Source organism: Scardinius erythrophthalmus, assembly GCF_964197995.2.
Source record: "Scardinius erythrophthalmus genome assembly, chromosome: 23".
NCBI lineage: Eukaryota > Metazoa > Chordata > Actinopteri > Cypriniformes > Leuciscidae > Scardinius > Scardinius erythrophthalmus.
In genome coordinates this window covers 24,502,929-24,525,785 of record NC_138243.1, presented here as the reverse complement: position 1 = coordinate 24,525,785, position 22,857 = coordinate 24,502,929, and the positions used below count along the sequence as shown (strand labels likewise).

The following is a 22,857-nucleotide window of genomic DNA, read 5'->3' as shown; positions in this document are numbered from 1 at the left end:
CGAATGTAAAGAACCAATCAGATGCCTTCATGTCTCGTGCCCGAGCCCCACTACGTGCGCTGCCCTGCGTGCACTCATCACATGTCACCGTTCCCGGAAACATTCAGCTCACTACACCGAGTAAGCAGGAGTTTGCGGCACAATGGAAGAGAAAATGCAGCAAAATCTACCAATGCCAGCTTTGCTGGTAACTGCTCGCCCTGATAAAAAGCCTAAAAAAAAGAAAATCGGAGGCAGAAAAGGCTGCAACGAAACAGGCACTGGATAAAGCCAGAGGACAAACTTGCGTCAACATTGCAGCATTTGAATGGTGGAGACAACTGAGGGAGCAAAAGCGATGAAAAGCGATGCCGAGGTTGCGTTCTTTCTGCTGAACAGGTAATTATTTGTTTTGCTTCGGGGGGATTTGTTATTTCCATGATATATGTTACTTTAGGCAACGTAGCTACTTTTGTAGCTAGTATTAGCCCAATGCTAACATTAGCTTCTCTGTCGGTGTTGCGTTACAGGTCTGCTTATCTGACTTTTAGGACATGACATTTTGAACATATTGCACAGCCATAGTCGCAAGTGTCTGCATTGTAATTGTGATAAAATGACGTTAATATTGCTTATAAACGGGACAACTGTGGTGATGTGGCATATGTGTTTTGTTAGCTACGAGAATAAATGTTTGTTACTGTGTGAAATGGAAACAAAGTTTTGTTGTCATTCATTGTGTGTCTTTGAGATGCAGTAATTATTGTCAGATGTGTAATTGTGATATTCTTCCTAAAGGTAAATCACTGCCAAAGGAGTAGATCACCACACAGTGTTGCCAGATTGGAAATGTCCAAGTATCGTACCAGAAGCTCAAAATTATCGTATTTGGAAGAAAATTATCGTACACGAGTCAACGACATGAAAATGACAGACTTCCCAACCTGCACAAAGTCATTTCTGGGAGTCAAGAAATCTCCAAAGAGGGGGGGGGGGGGGGGGGTACATGAGGCACACTAGCACATACGCAAGGTCTCTCGCTCCCTCTCTCTACACGTTCTTTCCCCGGTAGACGTAGAATCCACAGCTAGATCAATGAGAAGCCCTATTACAATGACCATCATTTGAAGTGTCACACAGTTCTGAAATTATCGTACATTATAGGATTTTTTCCATTATTGATCGTACATCGTACAGAGGTCAAAATTATCGTACAAATATGATAATTATCGTACATCTGGCAACACTGTCACCACAGCAGACGACGCCTCATGCAAAGACCTGTCAGCCATCCCTGGACACTCCTTTTCTTATATATATTTATTTAATATTTATTATATGTAAATACAGATTGTTTATGACAATCAAAAGCAGCGAAAGTACAGATACTTGTGTAAAAAAAGTATTTCTCTTAGGTCTCTCTTGTTCGTTTTTTTTTTTTTAAATAAAACAAAAAGTGTTATACCACATTCATTGTCATTATTCATTTAGCATGTAAGGAGGTAAGAAAAGTAATAGCTTGTTTATGCTGAAATGGTAAAGGAAAGGCATTTATCGTTTCAAAATATTTATTCCAACATGACAAAAATACTCTGCTTTCCTGTGACCTGCAGCTGACTCCGACTGTGGATGCGCGTTCATGTTTGTGGGGGCGTAGCTTTGGACGGAGTACTGACGGGAGGGGGTGGAGCTTAGAAGAGGTGCCGCTTTCAAATCTTGCTAGCTCTCCAACATTACCTACTATAGCTTTAATAGGTAATTTGCATTGCCATTTAAGTGAAATTATTTAACTTAAATATACAAGCTTGATAAAAATGATCATTCTAGAAGAAAATTTCAGATGGCACTTAGAGGCTTTTGCATCTGAACTCTTCATAGATACACATATATATATATATATATATATATGTATACACACACTTACATACAGACACACATTTAATAAAAAAAAAAAAAAACTTTTCATTTAGCAAGGATGCATTAAATTTATCCAAGCCTTCCCTCAGGACATTTTGACCCGAAACTCATTTTAATTTTTTAATTTTTAAAGTATTCAGACCAAAATAAATTTGAGGAGTTTATGTGGGTGTAATAAAAATGTTAAAAAAATATTGATAAAATCTAGTACTTTAAGTGTACATAAAGTTTTTTTTTTTTTTTGAAAAATCTCCCCCCAAAAATGCATTAATTGCATAAAAAATTAGAGGGAAAATATATAAAAATGAAATGGCATAGGCTCTCTGGACTAAAAAAATAAATAAATGATAATTTAGAGCTACGGGTCATTTTGACCCATGAGGGAAGGATTTGTTACAGAATGCGAGGAGAGGATGAGGGTTAAAACCAGTTATTAAAAGGTAATATTTTACAATATAAAAGACTTTTCAAAAACATTTTAAAAAATCTTACTGACCATAAACAGAACACTGAACGGTATGTATTTGTGTAGGTTTAGCGGCATGTATCGGGTTAGGCAATAGAAAATATCATTAACCTGATATAAAATCAATGGAAGTCTATGCAATGTTGTCACTAATATAGTGAAACAAAGCTATATTACAAGGTATCTTAGCAACATTATTGTCAGAAACGCATATAATACCTTAAAAGTCTGTCTAGGTTTTGGAACACAGCCAGTTTGTTAGGGAACACAACTGTCTATGGTGAGTCCTCTTCCTCTCTCTTTTTTTATGTGGCTTCTAACTTTCACAGGATGTTTACTTCATGTGTGCCTCTCAATCACCGAAACCCTTAATCACCCTTCTCAGTTACATCAACAGAGTCTTGAAGGTCAATAACATCAAATCCCAGGTTATCGATGCCTTCGCGGCCGTGTCGGTGGAGGATAAGCTCCTTGTTGTGTTCCTTGTTAAAACAGCAAGCGCAGTGCGGAGTCACAGCTGGTTCCGTTTTGGAAAAATTGGACAGGTCGACACGGTATTTCCCATCCTTGGTGCGAGAGATGACTGGCAGGAAGCTGTAACCCCACTTGATCTCCCGCGGAAGGTAGGAAGTTCGGACTTGACACGACAAGCTGGTGGATTCAGCCGTACCCTCCAGGAAGACCACTAACTCAAAGTCCTGCTGCTGAAGAGTGTCCGTAGCCATCTCGGAAAACGGGCTGGATTTGTCGATCACGTGGTACAGAGTAAGCGGGCAAACAAAGAACAGATTGTCCTTCCCAGCATCCACCAGAAAGTCAATATTCACCTGATCCAGTATGATGGTCTCCCCCTCTGGAGTGATGGTGGTCTGAAGAAGCTTTCCGTAAATGTGGCTGCCAATAAGAAGAGTTTTCCGTAGGTTGGCCACTCGTATCTGGAGGCACAGATTCCCCTTCCAAAGACAAATGACTGCTGTTTCGCTGAAGGTTACCGTCTTTGCTCTTCTCTTCGGGAGAGAGATCTTTGCCAAAATGAGTCCACACATAAAGCAGTTTATGATGGCGCCCATGAGGGACTGGATGATCAACAGGGCGACCGTGCCCGGGCAGTGACCCGTGAGAGCCCGACCGCCATAGCCAATAGTCGTCTGGGTCTCTAAAGAGTACAAGAAGGCGGTCGTGAGGCTGTTAATGTTCTCTATACATTTCATCTGTTGAGATTCAGACGAGTTCTGGAGAACATCCAAGTCTCCATTACTTTTCGCAAGCAAATACCAGAGCAAACCAAAAATGAACCAGCTTCCCGTGAAGGCAGCAGCAAATAAAATGATTACAAAACACCAGCGAACCTCAACAAACGTAGTCCAGAAGTCCAGAAGGAAAGCAAAATGGTTGTGATATTCAGTAGTCCCAAATTTAATGTTGCAATGGCCGTCCTTCGTAACAAGACGTGTTTTCTTAATTTTCCGCTCCACGAGGTGATTATGAATCTGTTTCCGGATGAACTGGAACATCTTTCAGCTAGCAGAAAAACAGAAATGCATAAATCAGCAACACTGAACACTTTTGATTCATTTAAAAGTAAACACTTTAAGTAAAATAATTTATACACTAAATATTTTAAATAAAATGTATAAAATGTCATACATACATACATACATATGACATTTTTACATTTTATATACATTTATTTAAATAACATTTTAATATGTATATATACATATAAAATTGTTGTGTGTGTAGTATATATATATATATATATATATATATATATATATATAAAATTATTTAAAATATATATAATATTCATAGTGTCCTGCAATTGATATGAAAATAATATAATGAAATATTATATATATTTTGTTTAATATTTAATATATATATATATATATATATATATATATGTGTGTGTACTGTATATATGTATATATGTATGCATACAATACCCAAACACCCAAATAATAAATTTATATTATTAATTATTATTATTATTATTTAATGCTAAAAAACATTTTCAAAATCTCTCCTCCAAATGATTTCTAATACAACAATAATAATTTGATGTCTTGCAAGTGGTAAAATTCAGGTGAAAATGAATTTTCCTTCTGTAAGAAAAGCACATTAAACTGCATAATTTGTTTACAAACCCAAACCTCTGTAGGCAATGAAAGATAAATACTGCAGCTCATAAAACACAGCAAACCACACCAATACAGCAGCGATTGCTTTCTTTGTCACCTATAAATGTGAGTGTGAAAAAGTATAAGCCACATACCTACAAACTGAAAACGTCCCAGCAAACTTCAGTGCTGCTTGAAGTTCAGGCCATGAAGTTCTCCTCTTGAGCATTTAAACATCAGGGTGCTGCTAAAATCCTCAATGAAATGTCCTAATCCCAGGCACATGCCACAGTTTACACACTATAAAGTAAAGACAGCTTAGAAAATGGTTCCAAAAACTAACCTCACATCAGACCTAGAGTTCGCTCACCAACCAACGCAAACCATAGAAGGAAAACATATTAAAGAGCCACTATTATAGCATACGGGACAGGTTTGCATTGAGGGTCAATGTTCCAGTTATCCAAATACCTCCTCAGACCCCCGACTGCAATCAGGGAACCCCATTTGAAAAGAGGAACCTCAGCAGTGTAGTTCCTTGCTGCTTGTACCCATGGGAACGCAAAGGCTTTGCAGAGAACAACACAAAGAAAGGGTTGAGCTGAATCACATTTCCAGTCACGCTGATCCACAACTCTGCATTTGCATTTAAATAAACTGATGTGAATGGTTTGAGATTTGGATAGTAATTTACAGTGAAGCAAAGTTAACTCCTAAATTTTGTGAAAATGTCCACCTCTTAAGTTTACTACAGTTTTTAAGTTAATCATATGAAAATAAAAGACTTGTAAATAAGCATGATGTGAGTTTTGAGATGTTCCAAACTCAGGATACTGGGGCAGAAAACTGTTTAAAAATGTAATCCCAAAACTAAAAACTAACATGCATGTAATTCAAAACTTCACTCGAACACACAGAGCCGCTCAGGTAAAGAGAAGCTGACAGACACAAACACCACTTATCTCACATGTGGCCACGATAACTTCCTCCGTTAACACTTGCAGAAAGATAAACCTCAGATTGGCAAACATTGTCAAACCACACTATCTCATGTGTAAATCATTACATAGAAAGAAAGATGTTTAAATATTGCAGCTCAAACAATAGAGCACTGCACTAGCAACGGTAAAGTCAAGGGTTTCATTCCCATATAGATACACACACACACACACACACACACACACACAAACACACACATAGATACATTGCTGTCAAAGATTAATCGCTTCTAGCATAAAACTCTGTAAATAAATGTGTATGTGATGATATAAATAAATGAGTGTCATGTTTGACTGCATGTTAGAAATATGGCTAAGTCAAAAGAGTGGTCCAAATAGTTTAGAGAAGATATCATCGCCATTCACAAACAAGGAACAGGATACAAAAAGTCTAAATGTTCCTTGAGACACAGTTGGAAGCATAGTTTGCAAGTTCAAAGTTAAAGGAACAGTGATTACATATGAAGGTAAAACAGTAGCAAAACTCGAGAGCTTGCTAATTTGAATGTGAGAACTTGTAAAATTAATATTTGTATTTGTAAGTTGAAATTTATACTTGCAGCTCTGATGTGAAAAGCTGCATCTATCGATTTGCACACACAGACAATACTCAGAACACCTGTGTTTTGAATTCGAAGTTGCAGATTAATAGTTACAAATGTGTAAAGTGTCATTTACATAAACAAAATGACAGGCACAATTGTGTACTACACATTTATCTTTGTGCTTTAGTTCAGTTTCGTTGTACAACCACAAGTCGGCACTCACAACCTCTCATATCTGGCAGTACAACTTCAAATCCTAGCGCTTTGACTTTTGCTACTCTTTTTGCGATATGCCTGTAGCAAAACTCACTCGTGCACTTGTAAATGCAGACTTGCGAGAGCAGAGTCGGGGGCGGGGCTGGGGTCGGAATGAAGTCATTTTATTGGTCGATGCCTCACCAATGAACAGAATATGAACGCAACGCGTTTAATTGAGACAGTGGTATTAAAAGACCAGACAGGAAACACCATAAAGCATAGCCTATACTGAAAAAAATTGAGCACAGAATATGAACGCAACGCGTTTAATTGTACGTTTTCCTCGAAACCCAAGAAAACGCTTAATGAGGCTTAATGGACTAACAGTTATAAAATAAAAATTAAAAACAATAAAAAAAACACATAATTTGTTACTTTATTAATAAAACACTAGGCAGCAAGTTTATTTGCACTGAACACACATTTGCTTATATATATATATATATATATATATATATATATATATATATATATATATATATATAATGAAGAGTTCAGATGCTCATATATTTAAATTCAATAATTTCACTTAAATGGCAGTGAAGATTACCTATTAATTATCATTTAAGTGAAATTACTGAACTTAAATATACAAGCTTGATAAAAATGATCATTCTATAAGAAAATTTCAAATGGCATTTAGAGGCTTTTGCATCTGAACTCTTCATATATATATATATATATATATATATATATATATATATATATATATATATATATATAGCCTATATATATATATATATATACATATATATATATATGTGTGTGTGTGTGTGTGTGTGTGTGTGCCAATTCCATTGCAATATGAAAATGCACCTAAATTATCTGATAAGAATGTAAAATGTATACCTTAATATGCAATGTAAGTCGCTTTGGAAAAATGTAAATGTTTTAAATATTCACCCTAGCCTAACTGTTGGACACACAAAACTCTTTTACAGTCTATATGGTATATATACCATATATAGGGCATATATATATATGGCATACGTCATATGTTTTACGTCATATTCTGTGCTCATCTGCTTTTCTGTAGTATGCATTAGCATTGTGCCTACTGAGTTTGATAATTTCGTTTATTTATTTTAATATCAGTCTAATGCATTAAGCCATGTTAGTGTTTCAGTGCACGCGGGTTTCGTGACATCATCGAACTCCCATTTCATTGGCTAGGTGCCAACCAATAAAACGGCTCCTTTGACCCCCCCTTCTCCCGCCCCCCTTTCCCTCTCACCGCCTCTGAGTTTCAAGTGCACAAGTTAGTTTTGCACCTGATATGTCGCGAAAAGAGTAGCAAAAGTCAAGGCGCGAAATTTGAAATTGCAGTGACAGATTTGAGAAGCTGCAAGTGCTTAATTGAGGAAGTACCGCGAATGTGAACGTAAGATTAAACGCAAAATATATATTACAAGTTTGTGTCTGTCGTTGTATTTCTGTGAATGGCATTTTACACATTTGTGTCTACTTGTCTGCAGCTTCAGATTCAGAATACAGGTTTGTGACTATTGTTTGCGAGTGCAAATTTCAACATTCAACTTCAGATTTTTATTTTACAGGTTTTCACATTGGAGCTGTGAGTGTAAATGTTCATGTACAAGTACGGATATTTATTGTACAAGTTCTCAAATTCACATTTACATGCTCTCGAGTTTTGCTACTGTTTTACCTTCATAATTACACTACCTGAACGGGCAGAAAAGGGAACGGCTGCTACCAGATTTATGAGAAGGCAAGTTCAGAAAAACCCTTGAGTGACTGCAAAAGACCTGCGGCAAGACTTGGTGGAAACATGCACTGAGGGTTTAGCTTGCACAGTAAGGCGCGTAGGCTACTAAACGAACGCCAGAACGCCACGATTTACACCAGAAGTGGCGGTTTGAAGAGGGCGGTTGCAGCACGTAAACCCAAGCATATTACTGAACTGGAAACCATTGCTCATGAGACATTAAGAAGTCATTAAAAGTTTCATTTTCAGTTGACTTTCACTTTATTTTGCCAATAAACCTGATTTGTAATGGGGGGTTGAACAGTTTTGATTACAACTGTACGTGTGTGAATATATATTTACAAAAATAATAATACTGCAGCTCAAATGGAGCATGGCGTTTGATTCCCATTGTTACATAGTAATTTTCCACACACACAGATAGACTGAAGCATATCTCCATCGATTATGCAGCTGACACTCGGACGCTAACGTTAGGCACGTCGTGACCTTCCAGGTCGCAGTTTTGGGTTGCTGGACGCCAGCATGTCCAGAACAACAACTCAGTCAATCTCCAATAATGCCAGTGGTTCTTAACCTGTAACCAAGAAGACACAGACACAGACAGACAGACAGACAGACACACACACACACACACACACAGACACACACACACACACAGACACACACACACACACAGACACACACACACACACACACACACACACACACACACACACACACACCTTCCTCAATGTTGGATTTGGCCAGGGTCTAACTAAACAGGAGAGTATTCTCAAAACATCAATACGTTATTTCTCTCAAGGAGAGATACACTTAAAGGGTTAGTTCACCCAAAAATGAAAATTCTGTCAGTAATTACTCACCCTCATGTTGTTCCAACCCCGTAAGACTTTCGTTCATCTTCGGAACACAATTTAAGATATTTTTGATGAAATCTGAGTGCTGGATCACTCCTCCTGCAGGCTTATGGACACTATAACTTGCTGGCCCAGAAAATGTATTAAAGACATTGTTAATATAGTCCAAGTGACTCCAGTGGCTCAATCTTAAAGCGACGAGAATACTTTTTGTGCGCAACAACAAACAAAAATAACGACTTTATTCCACTTTTCATTTCCTTCTCTCTGGACCTCGAGTTTTTTTTACGTAGTGTTTAAGCGTGGCGCGTCTGTGTTTCACGTCACCACGTATCACACATGACCAGAGTCGTCCAATAGTGAGCCTACGTGGTGACGTGCAACACAGACGCGCTACGCTTAAACACTACGTAAAAAGACTCGAGGTCCAGAGAGAAGGAAATGAAAAGTGGAATAAAGTTGTTATTTTTGTTTGTTGTTGCGCACAAAAAGTATTCTCGTCGCTTTATAAACTTAAGATTGAGCCACTGGAGTCACTTGGACTATATTAACAATGTCTTTAATACATTTTCTGGGCCAGCAAGTTAAGGTGACCATAATAAGCCTGCAGGAGGAGTGATCCAGCTCTCAGATTTGATCAAAAATATCTTAATTTGTGTTCCGAAGATGAACGAAAGTCTTACGGGGATGGAACAACATGAGGGTGAGTAATTACTGACAGAATTTTCATTTTTGGGTGAACTAACCCTTTAAGTCTAACTGGAAAGTAAGGCTTTAACAAAGAGATGGTCCCTTAAACTATAGACCTCATTGACCCCTGTGACCATAGTTGTCAGAGTACCTTAGAAAAAAAGATTGACACATGCTGAAGACCTTTCTCAAACAAAATAAAACAAAACATCTTTCCATGTTTCATTTCTGGAAGCCGGGCTAAATAAGCAAGCACTGTTACTGCATTCAGACATTAGAGAATACATGAAAAGAACATTTCAGTAATTACACTGGTAACTTCTATAACAAAGTAAAATCTCACAAGCCTAGAGAAGTCATTCAACTCATGACATTTAGAGGAAAAATATTGATGAATATCTTGATTATAATCACTTATTACATATACACTGAAGCAGCAGTTTATTCCAAAATCCACACCCTTCACCATAGATGTGTGGAATCCAAACGTCTGAGAGCAAACTGAAAATCTAATTTAAAAGCAGAACATTTTCAAAGAAACATTATCTGGTAAAATACAGAATTGTTTTCCAATTGCTAAGCAAATTGTATCATTCACTTTGCAAATATTGTACATTTAATTTGTAATCAAAAATTATAATAATACAATATAATCAAATATTTTAGGATACACAAATTAATTGAAATAAATGATAAAATATTACAAATTCCAAAATAAACATGCTCACTAGCAGTCTTAGATATTTGGCCTGTATTTCAATTGAAAGAATAACAATGGGATGTACAACATCTACGTAGTGATGCAGCCTGGAATTAAACCACACCATGTTCATTCATTCGGCCAGAGGAGAATTGGACCCTGAGCTTTCTGTTTGCATCACTGAATCATTATTTTCCTGTTAATCACAGCAAAGCTGCTTTGAAGCAATCTGTATTGTATTAAGCGCTATATAAATAAAGGTGACTTAAAAGTTCCCACTTCGACAACAGTCAAGCTACATCACATTTATCTTCAATATGTATAGAAAATAATTTACAAAAAGCATTGTTCTGAACTGGAGAGTGATATATGGAGATGGAGAGGCTCAGACAGCAACACTTGTGTGGTATAATTATGTCATTGTTCTGGAGAGCCTCCGTAAGGCCATTTAAAAGCGCTTACTGAGTTTTAAACTCTTCTCTGGAATTTTCTGTCTAAATATTGGATATTGCTGCCAAACACAGCAGATAAGTAATAAGACCTGGTAATTACGTGGAAATAATGAACATATAACAAGGAGCTAAAGCCACATGAGTGGGAGCACACAAGAGCTTTAGCTAGAGACAACAATGAAATTAGCAGTAGCCAAGCCAGATGCATCGAAACCCTTAAGGAAAGAAAACCATTAGTTATATTTGTACTCTTACTAAAGGCTTTCTCAAAGGGATTTGTTGCGACTGGCTTCAGGTGCTTTAGACGAGGAACAACACAAAGATGAGAGTCATCTCAACATTAGTCAAGTCTGGATGTCAAGCTGTAATGAGAATGATTGAGAGGTGCAGGTGGGAAACCGTCATCATTTGCTGTCCCTCATGTCGTTCCAAACCTGATTTTTATCTGGAAAATAATTAACATAGATGACTATCAAGGTCCAAATAGGCCTTGTCCAATCTGGGAGCTATATTCCAAGACGTCTAAAGCTGCTAATGACAGATTTTCATTTTTGAGTGAACCGTTTGTTCCTTTAAAAAGAGAATTGATATTCAAAAGAGAAATAATTCAATCCTGTGATTCCCTGTGAATAGAGGGCATTGTAAGACTTTGATTATGTAAAGCGTAACAGTGAAATCTTCTTTAAATACTCATTGTTAAACCACATAAACAAGCAGCACATAAACAAACTTTGAACAGTCAATCCTGTTTTTCTGCCTCTCTATCCCTGGATTTACAATGAGCTCTGAACCACAGGACTATGTTTGTTGACAAAAACAATCTGCATCTGAAAAGCAAAAACAGTATCAGTTGTGTTGCACTCATGATATTTTACTCTTCATGCTTCTTAGACTAATATTATTTGTATAGTGCTTTTCATTAGCGCTAACATTAAGCCAGTAGGTTTCATTCATTTCTTCAGAAATTTAAAAAACAGGGCAGGAGCTACACTGCGACCCGCTGCTCTGTCAGTCTCAGCCAAATCTCTTTAAAGGACCCCTAAAACCTCAAAGAATAAGGCCTGGGACCCCTCTGGCTCCGATTCTGCTTTGAAATTAATTACCACGTCGCACCACAGACAGGCGCACAGCCTGACCAAACAATTGCGGTTTTGGGTGATGAATTTGGGTTGAATCCATACAATCACCTACAGCATGACAGACAAAACACAACTAAATGATTTAAAAACAATCAGTACTTTATTAAAATGCAGAATAAAAATGTATTAAAATCAGATTTAGACAAAACCACATGACAAAACATGACCACATTACACTACACAGAGTGGATCTGTGTACTTAAACCTGCAATTACGACATCATAACATTAATAAACAAGTAAAAAAGATTGAAGTTCCCCCCCCCAAAAAAAACAGGTCTCTAGAGTTTCCCGGCCTCTTTGAACTTGAGGAGCAGGGCATCATCGGCGCGCAGTGGGAACGCCAGGCTACGGTTGTGATAGTAACTGGAATCTGCCTGCAAGTTCTGAATGACATCGGAAAGCAGGTGGGCTCTTTCCACTCCACTTCCTGGAGCGCTGTACTCCAGCGAGGTGAAATGGACGTGGAGGTGATAGTACGACGGTTGATAGTGGAAATAAACGCGCAGTTTGCTCGGAGGGACGCCGTACTGCCGCTGAATGGCGTCCTGTGGACATAGACAAGACTTGAATTTCAATTTGACGTACGCAGCCATGCTACACCTCACAAATGTACTTGGAAAAATCTGCCGTTGTATTGTTTTTGGGGATTTTGAGATTGTGCTTTTGTGATATGTTGCAGGCTGGAATCAAACTGGTATCTTCCACAGGATCACCACAGATCAACATCAGTAAGAAATAAATACTTTTATTCTGAAAGGAAGCATTCAATTGAATAAAACTGACAATAAATCATTTCACAATACTTGTGTTTTTTCTGCATTTTTGATCACATAAATGCCATCTTGGTGAACATAAAAGGCTTACCAACCCCGAACTATGTGGTAACCACTGAGCCACATACTTTTAAAAAGCAAGTACACATTTACATTTAATCAATTAAATGTTTAATCAATGAAATGTTTGGCCGCTTTTGTCCTAAACGACTTGCAAGTGAGAACAATAGAAGCAATCTAATCAACAAGAGGGCAACAGAATGTAAGTCTTGTGCCCATTGAAAGGTTTTTTTGTTTTTTTTTAATGGGTCTACATGTTCAGATTAACAGTGACATCTAGTGGACAACAGAATAACAGTTCCACTTTCTTCACTGTAAACGAAAATCATTTTGTCGATGAATTTGACAGATGAATCTATAGCTCACCTCTCCTTTACTGCGAATGTTTGTGAGTAATGGCAGGTGCTCTGATGTAAGATCCCTCAAACTTTTAACATCCCTCCGGTGGACGATGGCAAGCAAATACAGGTCTTGTAGCTGGAGAGTTAAGGAAACAATCATTGATTTTCAATTGGCCTTTTATTCATGGAGTCTCAAATATTCGGACACAGATTCATCGCAAATTCACCTGCTTTTGATCCCACTTGAAATCGGGCAACAAAAGAAATCCAGTAACAGGGTCTGGGTCCTCGAAAACAATCCGATCCGCCTCAGCTTTCTTCTCCAATATATTGTGTACCCACTGAAATTAAAAATGGAACATAGACAGTGCAGTTATAAGCTGTATGTAATGTGTGTGTGTAAGGAATAAGAGTGAAATGAAGGGTCAGAGGTCACTGAAGCCTCACCTGCACACTGAAGCTCTGGCTGCTGATGTACGGTAAGGTGAGGTTACGATAATCCTCCCCTGATTCTTCAACTAGAAAGAGCTCTTGATGTAAATACTTCTTAACATGCTTCTCTGTCGCAGGGCAAATCACTGTTGTTTTGATTTCTGGCACAAAAAATGTCATGGTCATAAATCAACCTTCAAACGGACTTTTGGTTTAACTTGTGATGATGTGGATTTTGTACATTGCATGTAATAGAGCCTTGGACTTTCAACAAGCAGTCATGCAAGTTTTTCAATAATAATTTCAATAAAAGGACAATTTGTGCATAAACACCAAATTAACTGGAAACGTGACGTACATTCAAAGAGAAAAGTGTCAAGTTTAATTCCACCAATTTTAACACTTTTTAAAAATGTATTATAGAGGGGATGTTGACGTTCTTGCAAATTAAAAATTTCATTTATAAAAATTCTGAATTACATTTAAAAGCCTTTTTTTTTTAAAAATCATATTAAGACAGAAAAGTTCCTTATTGAAGAATCACATAAAATTAGATAAATATAAAAATATATCAAATGGCAAGTGTATTTATCGAATATTAAATGATAAACAGCATAAATATATATTTAACCAAAAATTGATGCCCTTTTGATGGAAATAAATGTTGTGATGTAGGCTAATTTCCATCAAAAGGTGCATCAGTTTTTGGTCAAGATCTTGTATTGACAACGCAAGAGTCCAGCACTCTGTAAAGTCTGAAAAAGTATATGTTAATTGAATAAAAAAGGTTTCTGACAGGGTTAAAACCAGCACAATCTAATAAAACATGCTTCAATGAGAAAGAGTTTTGACAGAAAGAACATGTTGGTGGATCTTCTCCTAATATTAAAAACTTGTGTCGTCATCATTGCCTATTCTGCAACGGGCATAAACAATCTGGTCCCATCGGTTTGAGATTTGATAGAAACTTCTTCCAACATTGGAGCTGATTTCATCAAGTTGGTTCATAGTATATAAATCCCCTTCTGTTTGCCATGTGGTATTAAAGGGGTGGTTCACTGCCTTTTTTCTTTGCTTGATTGTGTTTATGGGCTGCAATATAACATGTCTTCGTGTTTCGTTTGTTAAAAAACGCCTTATTTTTCATAAATTTCACCTTTATTGTAAGCCGCTTCCTCCTCTGTCATTTGAACGACCGGTTGACTTCCTGATTCTATGAAACCACTCCCTCAGAAAGAGGCAATAGACTCAGATTGGTTAGTTCGGCCGGTGTGTTGTAATTGGCTAAACTGCGTCCGGAATCTTCACGCCCATTACCTTTACGGGCGACAGTTGCATGTGCTGCAAATGTAATGGTGTCAATATTGCCTCATCAGTTTGAGCTAGAATCAGACCCAGAGAGCGGTGATGAAGAGAGTCAAGCAGAACCTCCGCAAACACGGCTCTTACTAAACGTTTCTGAATGGTAATTTATTTTATTTTATTATTATTCTCTCAAAGAATTTCCATACGCTGTTACTTGAAAACGCTACTGCTGTTTGTTAGCTTTTGAGATACGCTTTCCCCCTGATTAAACATTTAATATAACTGAATACATGACTGAGTAATACCGTTTTTTAAAGATATTGTTTTATTGATAGAATGAACAACCGTTTAACTATTCACAAAGCTTAGTTTACTCAGTTTGTCGTTTTCTTTAGGTGTACATGTGATAGCAGCTGAAGTTTGCTGTTGCGATAATTTTTTGAAGTTTGTACACGTTTGTCTTATACACACAAAATAACATCGAACTAACTAGCTACTATAAACAAACAGCTTTGGCATTGGTTTGCGTTCTTGATCAAATCAAAAAATTACGTCATCAAGTATACATGGAAAATACGTTTACAAAATTTGTACATATTACAAATTCGGGTCCAAAATGTTTGTACGCGTTTGTCATATAGGCTACTAAAGCCAGCGCTGGCATTTTTTTACATCCTTGATAAAACTAAAACATTACGTCTTAAATTATACAGGCAAATACATTTAAAATGATTAAATCTTACTTGCAGGTTGTGGCCTCTGGTTTTAAAGCTGTAACTGCTTCATGTTGGAGTAATAGTTTCTTGTTGAATCCGGCATTGAACTCGTGTAGATTCTGGAAGCTGTCTTCCGTAAAATGTGCAGCACAGAGAGCTAAACTACGATTGTAATTGTCAGGAACATAACCAAACTTAAATTTTAACCATTGTTGACGAACTACAGCGTCTGTAGGAAGCCTGAACACAGAAGACCTGACAGCTACAGCTCTCCACTATAACTCCTCCTCTTCGACAGCAGAACATGTTCCGGAGGGAGGGTGGATGTAAATGTATGGGTTAGTTACGTATAAAACCCGGGAAGTATCTCGTTGTAGTCCCATTCGAGACGTTTTTGTAGGCATTAAACTTCCTGATTTTTAAAAGACAATATCTCCGCTTACGTTGAACTTTAAGCGCAGCAACTTTGCAGATACTGTTCATGCACCAACAGCAACATTACACAGTATTTAAAATGAAAAAAGTGAAATAGCAATCAACCACCCCTTTAATATATGACAAACAGAGGCTGGTGAAAATATCTAATCCTACCATTCAGGTTAGCTGGCGCCTGCAGCTGGTATGTGCTGTACACGTCATTCTTCATCTCCAGCTGGAGTTGACTGCTCTTCAGTAACTCAGACAGTGTGTCCTGACTGATGGGAGTTTTCTCCAGGATCACAACAGCATCCTGATCCTTCACCTAGGAAACACAACATATGTCAAGGATTTCATTTAAACACGTAACGTATTCCAACTACCTAGTGAACATTTATTTGCTAGCAGGTAACCCTATAAGTACTATTCCTAGCTATACTAGTCAGTTTTAAATTAATTCTAGCAATCATTCCGACTAGTTAGATATAACACTTTAAAAAATAAAGTTATCAATCCATAAAATATCCATTTTAGGACTATGAGCATTTGGCTTAGTGTTTAAGTTACGTTCTAGCATTTCACAAATAACTACTAGAAAAGTACCTTAGAAATAAATACTGTTACCCAGTTACTAGTAAATCTGTAATTAGTAACAGATAAGTAAAAAGATTAGTTAGTGATTTCTAATGGTAACAGTTAGTTATTTCCCAGAGTGTTTTCTCGTCTCTCTCCTGCACACGCACCTTCCCATGAATGAAGATGTTCTTCTCCCGCGAACATTCACGCAGAATGCGGGTGATTTCAAAGTCCGAGACCGGGCTGTCGGATGATCGTTCTCCCGAGTCTCCGCGTTCATTTACCGCGTCTGTTTTGGGTCTTTTAGCAGCTCCGTCGTTCTCGCTTTCCGCCATTATTAACCCGCTGGAAATCAACCAATCAAGATTCACTGAGGGAAACACACGGAAAAAATAAGCCTCTGCGCATGTCTCACCGACCGCATCCTGATTGGCGAGCATGGACGTGCCGTGGCTTGTAAACAGTCTCTGATTGGCTGATCTTGTGAGACACGTGCTGCTGAATTTTTACATCTTTTGTAACATCAAGAAAGCTGTTACAAAACGCCAGCGAGACTTAACGTAACCTGAAAACGCGTAAGTAGTACTGATGTTTTTTATAGGTTAAAATAGCTATAGATTATTTAGTTTAGTTATATTGCACATTTGACTCAGAATGTGTGATTGTATTTGGTTGCAGAGACTTTAAAAGAAAATGCTTGTTGCAAAATTGTAGGGGTGTAACAATATATCGTGTTACAATATATCGCAATACAAAAGTGCAACAATATGTATCGTGCATAGTGACAATCTGTATTGTGTGTAGTTCACCCGGAATAAAAATTACTATGCGTGAAAAAATGACAGAGTTTACAGAGTTTTAGTGTCAGTACTACATTAAACTAACATATATTATGTTGAATGTAATGTATGATAATGCAATGGCCGGGGGAATATTTGTGTGTCCTGATAATGCCAAATGTCTTATGTTCCCAGTAAAAAGTGGCCTTTATTATTTTAAATATATCTAGTCAGTGAAAGAGTGCAAGCATTCGTCTAAAATAAATCAGTATTTTCAGCTTCAGAATCATGAATATTTTTATTCTGGTGTCACTATTGTCCCATGCATTGGGTTACCAGCCCCAAGTCCAAACCTATTTATTTACACCCACAATGTAATATCAAATTTAGCATTTTGATGAAGTATCGCAATAATATCATATCTTGATTTTAGTATTGTGATATGTATCGAATCGTGACATGAGGGTATTGTTACACCCCTACAAAATAGTAATACTCTGTGTCTGTGTACTGGCAGAGTTTTGAATCAGATCGATTGCATACTAATAATATTAACAACAACAATAATAGTAGTAGTAATACTAATAATGTCAAATAAATGAGGTACATTAGAGTCAGAAATTAATTTCATTGTGTCTAAAACTAAATTTTGATTTCTAATAAGATATTAGACTCATGTTGCATATACTGTTTCCACTCAAAAATTTAGCAGCACAATAGTTTTAAACATTGATAATAATAATAATAAATGTTTCTTGAGCAAATCAGCGTATTATAATGATTTCTGAAGGATTATATGACACTGAAGACTGGAGTAATGATGATGAAAATTCAGCTTTACCATCACAGGAATAATAAATTACATTTAATGTATAAATTTGAAACGATATGTATTGTAAAATGGGATATACAAATAAGCGTAAATGGAATTGAAAAATATAGTACAATTAAAAGCGCAACTATTAGAGCTACAAGACTTACGTTGCAGTACTGAATATTCAACTAATTAAATACCTTTAGCAATATTAATATACAGTTGAAATCTCATTTTAAGTGAAGTATGCTTAATAGAAAATGGCAGTTCAGACAAAAAGTGTAATGAGCTCAAAGTAAGAGGCAGAAATGAAAGATACTGATTTGAGGTAGACATGAATTTGATCAGATTTTTTGTTTTTTATATATATATATTTTATATAAAAAGTTAAGTTCCATTCAAACCTCTTAATTTCATTTTAAAACAATTAAACAAAAAAAAAGAGAAAAGGGGGAAATTAACAAAATATAAAGCATAAAATACAAAACAGAAATTATTAATATTATGAAAATATTTCTATTGAAGTCCTTTTAAAAACCAACATTTGAAAAACATTATAAAACACATTTGTGTAAATGGACTTTTGTGTAAAAAAAAAACTATTTATACCAGTTTCTCCAGTGTCCTTTTGACTACGCGTGCCGAACACGACCATGAGCCAAAACTCCATTCACTGGTTCCGCAAAGGACTGCGTCTACATGACAACCCTGCCCTGATCGCTGCCCTGAAAGAGTGTAGACACATCTATCCCCTGTTCCTGCTGGATCCCTGGTACTCCACTAACACTCACATCGGCATCAATCAATGGAGATTTCTGCTGGAAGCTCTCAAAGACCTGGACTCCAGTCTGAAGAAACTCAACTCCAGGTGGGGAGGGGAAAAAAACTATTCTAAGACAAACTAAAGATGGGGTGGAGGTTTGAGCTAAGGGTCAAATGTGGACAAATATGTTTTTCTCAAGCATGTTTTGTGTAATTTCCTGTACCTCTAGGCTGTTTGTTGTCAGTGGGCCGCCCACAGAGGTCCTTCCAAAGCTCTTTGAGAAATGGAAGATCACTCGGTTGACTTTTGAGGTTGATACGGAGCCGTACAGTAAGAGCAGAGACAAGGAAGTCATGAAGTTGGCCAAGGAATATGGCGTGGAAGCTATTCCAAAGATTTCTCACACTCTCCACAACATTGACAGGTAATGCGTCATAATTTGTAAATCATATTATGATAAAGATTTGCACAGAAACACTCACCTGCTTTTTCATACAGAATTATCGATGAGAACAACGGCAAGACTCCCCTGACTTACGTTCGCTTCCAGAGTGTGCTGAAAGCCATCGGACCCCCTAAAAAACCTGTTCCTGCTCCAACCAAAGAGGACATGAAAGGTATCCGCCCCGGACAGCATACTGAAGGAGATTCGATTGTTGCTGGTTTTCTCTCCTTCATTATGCCTCTTTCTCTGGAAGGTGTGTCCACTCCATTTTCTGAGGACCATGAAGAGAAGTTTGGAATTCCATCGCTTGAAGATCTTGGATTGGATACATCATCCCTAGGACCAGATCTGTTCCCGGGGGGTGAACAGGAAGCTCTGCGCAGACTGGATGAGCACATGCAGAGAACGGTACATGCCCCAACACCTTTCAGTGCATATTGCTGCGTCCGAAATCACGTTCTGTCTGAGTAGGTACTACTTTTGAATTTACTCCACAACCGTTAAAAAAGTGCGTTCTATATACTATGAATATGGGTAGTACGAATGAAATTCGGATGTACTACATCTGCCACGTTGTTACTGTCATGTGACCTACCACCGTCAGTTACGTCGCTTAACTGCCATTCATAAATCCTCTCCCGTGGCCTCATGGGATAGTAAAGTGTCCAGTGAATGCACACTTCAGAATCTCAGCCGAAATAGCAGGTCATCCGCGGACTTTTCGCCTCGTTCAAATATTCGGACATAATACTCTTCTTTTTTTTTTTTGCATAATATATAGTAGGGAATTATTCTATTTCAGAACCACGTCCAGACTATGAAATTTATAAAAGTCAGACATATAAAAAATAATGAATAGTACACATTTTTTTAACGCCTAACTATAAATTTGACCTAAAGATAAAATATTTAAATATATATAATATGTGTATGTGTGTGTATAATATATATATATATACAGTGGGGAGAACAAGTATTTGATGCACTGCCGATTTTGCAGGTTTTCCTACTTACAAAGCATGTAGAAGTATGTAATTTTTATCATAGGTACACTTCAGCTGTGAGAGACGGAATCTAAAACAAAAATCCAGAAAATCACATTGTATGATTAAGTAATTAATTTGCATTTTATTGCATGACATAAGTATTTGATCACCTACCAACCAGTAAGAATTCCGGCTCTCACAGACCTGTTAGTTTTTCCCAGTTAGTTTTTTTAAATTAATTTAATTTAATAATTAAAGGTCATTTTAATTGTGTGCTGTATCATATTTTATCCAAATATTTCCAATCAATAAAATTAAATCTTAAGCATAAGTATCTTTAATCAAGCAAAACAATCGATTTGAAATATCAATAACAATATAATCTTGCCATATGTTTTTTTGTTTTGTTGTTGTTTGCCTTTTTGCAGGGCTGGGTGTGCAAGTTTGAAAAACCACAGACGTCCCCCAACGCCTTGATCCCCAGCACTACTGTCCTGAGCCCCTATGTCCGGTTCGGCTGCTTGTCTGCGCGCACCTTCTGGTGGAGGCTCACAGACGTGTACAGAGGGGTACGTCAGGTATCTCGCGCATGACCTGAGCCGCTAGCAGTTGTTTAACAGTTCCCCTAACAGATTGTGATGTGTCTCTTGCAGAAGAAGCACTCTGAACCTCCGGTTTCCCTGCATGGTCAGCTGCTGTGGAGAGAATTTTTCTACACGACTGGCGTCGGGATCCCAAACTTCAACAGAATGGAAGGAAACCCTCACTGTGTGCAGGTGGACTGGGATAACAATCCTGAGCACCTCGCTGCATGGAGAGAGGTAAAGTGAAGCTGTTGTGCTTTTTTGATTGTATTAAAATGTATGTATTGTATTAAAATGTATTATTTTAATGTATTAAAAACTTAATGATATAGTGCTGCACCAGTATTTTAGCAACCAATAATATTTGGCTGAAAATTAATTTGTGGTTTCAGCCGAAAACGTTTTAAAAAGGACGAAATCACTAACGGAAACCACGTGTTTTGACAATGTCAGTGTCTATTTCATGCACAGTCACACAGTGTGGATAAGCTACAACAGGTAAACATGTCAGCCGACATGTTTGGGTTGAAAAAATCAGTTTCAACAAAGAATTAATTCATTAAAAAGCTGATATTAAAACTGCCTTATGAGAGAAAACTAATTTTATATACAGTTCTGATTTTATTTGAGTGTTGATTTGATTAATTCATTGATTATTAATTAAATATATGGTTTCTGTTTTCAGATAAATAACAACAATCGTTTCAGTTTCGGTAAAAAATAATTTTCGGTTGATGTTTACTGAAGACGTGCATGTGTGATTTCAGGCTCGGACCGGTTTCCCGTTCATTGATGCCATCATGACACAGTTACGTCAGGAGGGCTGGATCCATCATCTGGCCCGGCATGCGGTCGCCTGTTTCCTGACCCGAGGAGACTTGTGGATAAGCTGGGAGGAGGGCCAAAAGGTTTGAGGACCAGCTATAGTATAGGACAATACAGATAGATGAGATATATAATCATTAACCTGCTGTGTTTCTGCTCACTGTCATCCGAAGGTGTTTGAGGAGTTGCTGCTGGATGCTGATTGGTCGTTAAATGCAGCAAACTGGCAGTGGCTCTCAGCCAGCGCGTTCTTCCATCAGTACTTCAGGGTTTACTCTCCCATCGCCTTTGGCAAGAAAACCGACAAAAATGGGGATTACATCAAGTTCGGGGGTTTTTTTACATTCTGTTCTGGTTTAAAAGTATCTGTGAAACAACTACTTACTAAATACTAACTCAACTCTCCTCACATGTCTACCAGGAAATACCTTCCGCTGCTGAAGAAATTCCCTGCTGAGTACATATATGAACCCTGGAAAGCTCCTCGGAGCATTCAGGAGAGAGCAGGGTGCATTGTGGGAAAAGATTACCCTCGTCCTATTGTAGAGCACGAAGTTGTCCATAAAAAGAATATTCAGAGAATGAAAGCAGCATATGCAAAGCGCTCTCCAGAAGACAAACCTATCACTAAAGGTAACTATTTAGACCTAAAATATTGATATTATTCACATATATATTATCTTCTGATGAGTTTCTTGACTCAAATAGACACTTTTGTCTGAGTTTGATTCTTGTTTTCTCTGTCCAGGTGTGAAACGCAAAGCGACACCTATCATTGACATGCTTGAGAAGAAGGCAAAGAGATAAAGCTGGACTCTCTCATCCTGAATATTGATATACTGTGTTCCTCTATGGGTCAATTATGGTTCTTTATACTCTTTATAACTTTGATACATATGTGATGCAAAATTTTAAAAGATTGTTTAGCTGTCGTGGTTCTTACACTAAAGAAATATTTTTGCATGCTGTAAATGTGCACTTTAAATACAAAGTGTTAATGTTTCAGATTTTCTGCTAATTATAATAATACGTTTTTTTTATTCTGTATTAATTTCATATATACATACACATATGTACACACACTTTAAAGAAAAGCAGAAAATGGCATTTATATAATGCCATTCTATATATATATATATATATATATATATATATATATATATATATGTGTGTGTGCGTGTGTGTGTGT

The 22,857-nt window shown here is 37.2% G+C and overlaps 3 protein-coding genes across 6 annotated transcripts; 1 reads left to right on the top strand and 2 right to left on the bottom strand.

The window, feature by feature from the left end:
• Window positions 1–2,730: 2,730 nt before the first annotated feature.
• On the bottom strand, window positions 2,731–3,876 carry kcnj1b (potassium inwardly rectifying channel subfamily J member 1b; the record flags this gene model as incomplete). Its single annotated transcript, XM_081354179.1, has 1 exon — window positions 2,731–3,876. One exon carries the CDS (start codon window positions 3,874–3,876, stop codon window positions 2,731–2,733), a length of 1,146 nt encoding a protein of 381 aa, XP_081210305.1.
• A 4,356-nt stretch (window positions 3,877–8,232) lies between these two features.
• Window positions 8,233–16,893, bottom strand: dcps (decapping enzyme, scavenger). Of its 2 annotated transcripts, none has more exons than XM_081354176.1 (6): window positions 16,640–16,835; window positions 16,071–16,221; window positions 13,474–13,619; window positions 13,254–13,367; window positions 13,052–13,162; window positions 8,233–8,586 (listed from the first exon to the last, which is right to left on the bottom strand). In XM_081354176.1, the coding sequence occupies exons 1-6, from the start codon at window positions 16,805–16,807 to the stop codon at window positions 8,455–8,457; spliced, it is 822 nt and encodes a 273-aa protein (XP_081210302.1). In that variant the 5' UTR covers window positions 16,808–16,835; the 3' UTR covers window positions 8,233–8,454. The 2 variants fall into 2 exon arrangements, with proteins under 2 accessions (XP_081210302.1, XP_081210301.1); XM_081354175.1 differs by lacking the exon at window positions 8,233–8,586 and adding an exon at window positions 11,929–12,397 and having other exon boundaries at window positions 16,640–16,893.
• Window positions 16,200–22,725, top strand: cry5 (cryptochrome circadian regulator 5). 3 transcript variants are annotated; one of them, XM_081354173.1, is made up of 11 exons: window positions 16,200–16,261; window positions 18,678–18,933; window positions 19,058–19,252; window positions 19,327–19,445; window positions 19,527–19,681; window positions 20,688–20,837; window positions 20,913–21,080; window positions 21,611–21,751; window positions 21,842–21,993; window positions 22,090–22,301; window positions 22,417–22,607. In XM_081354173.1, exons 2-11 carry the CDS (start codon window positions 18,719–18,721, stop codon window positions 22,473–22,475), a joined length of 1,566 nt encoding a protein of 521 aa, XP_081210299.1. In that variant the 5' UTR covers window positions 16,200–16,261; window positions 18,678–18,718; the 3' UTR covers window positions 22,476–22,607. The 3 variants fall into 3 exon arrangements, with proteins under 3 accessions (XP_081210299.1, XP_081210300.1, XP_081210298.1); XM_081354174.1 differs by lacking the exon at window positions 16,200–16,261 and adding an exon at window positions 16,958–17,047 and having other exon boundaries at window positions 20,688–20,828; window positions 22,417–22,725; XM_081354172.1 differs by lacking the exon at window positions 16,200–16,261 and adding an exon at window positions 17,011–17,047.
• Window positions 22,726–22,857: the final 132 nt, after the last annotated feature.

What these genes read in the sequence shown, in the direction of transcription:
- cry5 (XM_081354173.1), top strand. Translation starts at nt 18,719, where the DNA reads ATGAGCCAAAACTCCATTCACTGGTTCCGCAAAGGACTGCGTCTACAT. An exon ending in TGTACAGAGGGGTACGTCAG is followed by an intron (nt 20,838 to 20,912) that starts GTATCTCGCGCA and finishes TGTCTCTTGCAG; the next exon opens with AAGAAGCACTCTGAACCTCC. An exon ending in AAAAATGGGGATTACATCAA is followed by an intron (nt 21,994 to 22,089) that starts GTTCGGGGGTTT and finishes CATGTCTACCAG; the next exon opens with GAAATACCTTCCGCTGCTGA.
- dcps (XM_081354175.1), bottom strand. Translation starts at nt 16,807, where the DNA reads ATGGCGGAAAGCGAGAACGACGGAGCTGCTAAAAGACCCAAAACAGAC. An exon ending in GCCAGAGCTTCAGTGTGCAG is followed by an intron (nt 13,368 to 13,473) that starts GTGAGGCTTCAG and finishes TTTTAATTTCAG; the next exon opens with TGGGTACACAATATATTGGA. An exon ending in ACATTCGCAGTAAAGGAGAG is followed by an intron (nt 12,398 to 13,051) that starts GTGAGCTATAGA and finishes CTATGTCCACAG; the next exon opens with GACGCCATTCAGCGGCAGTA.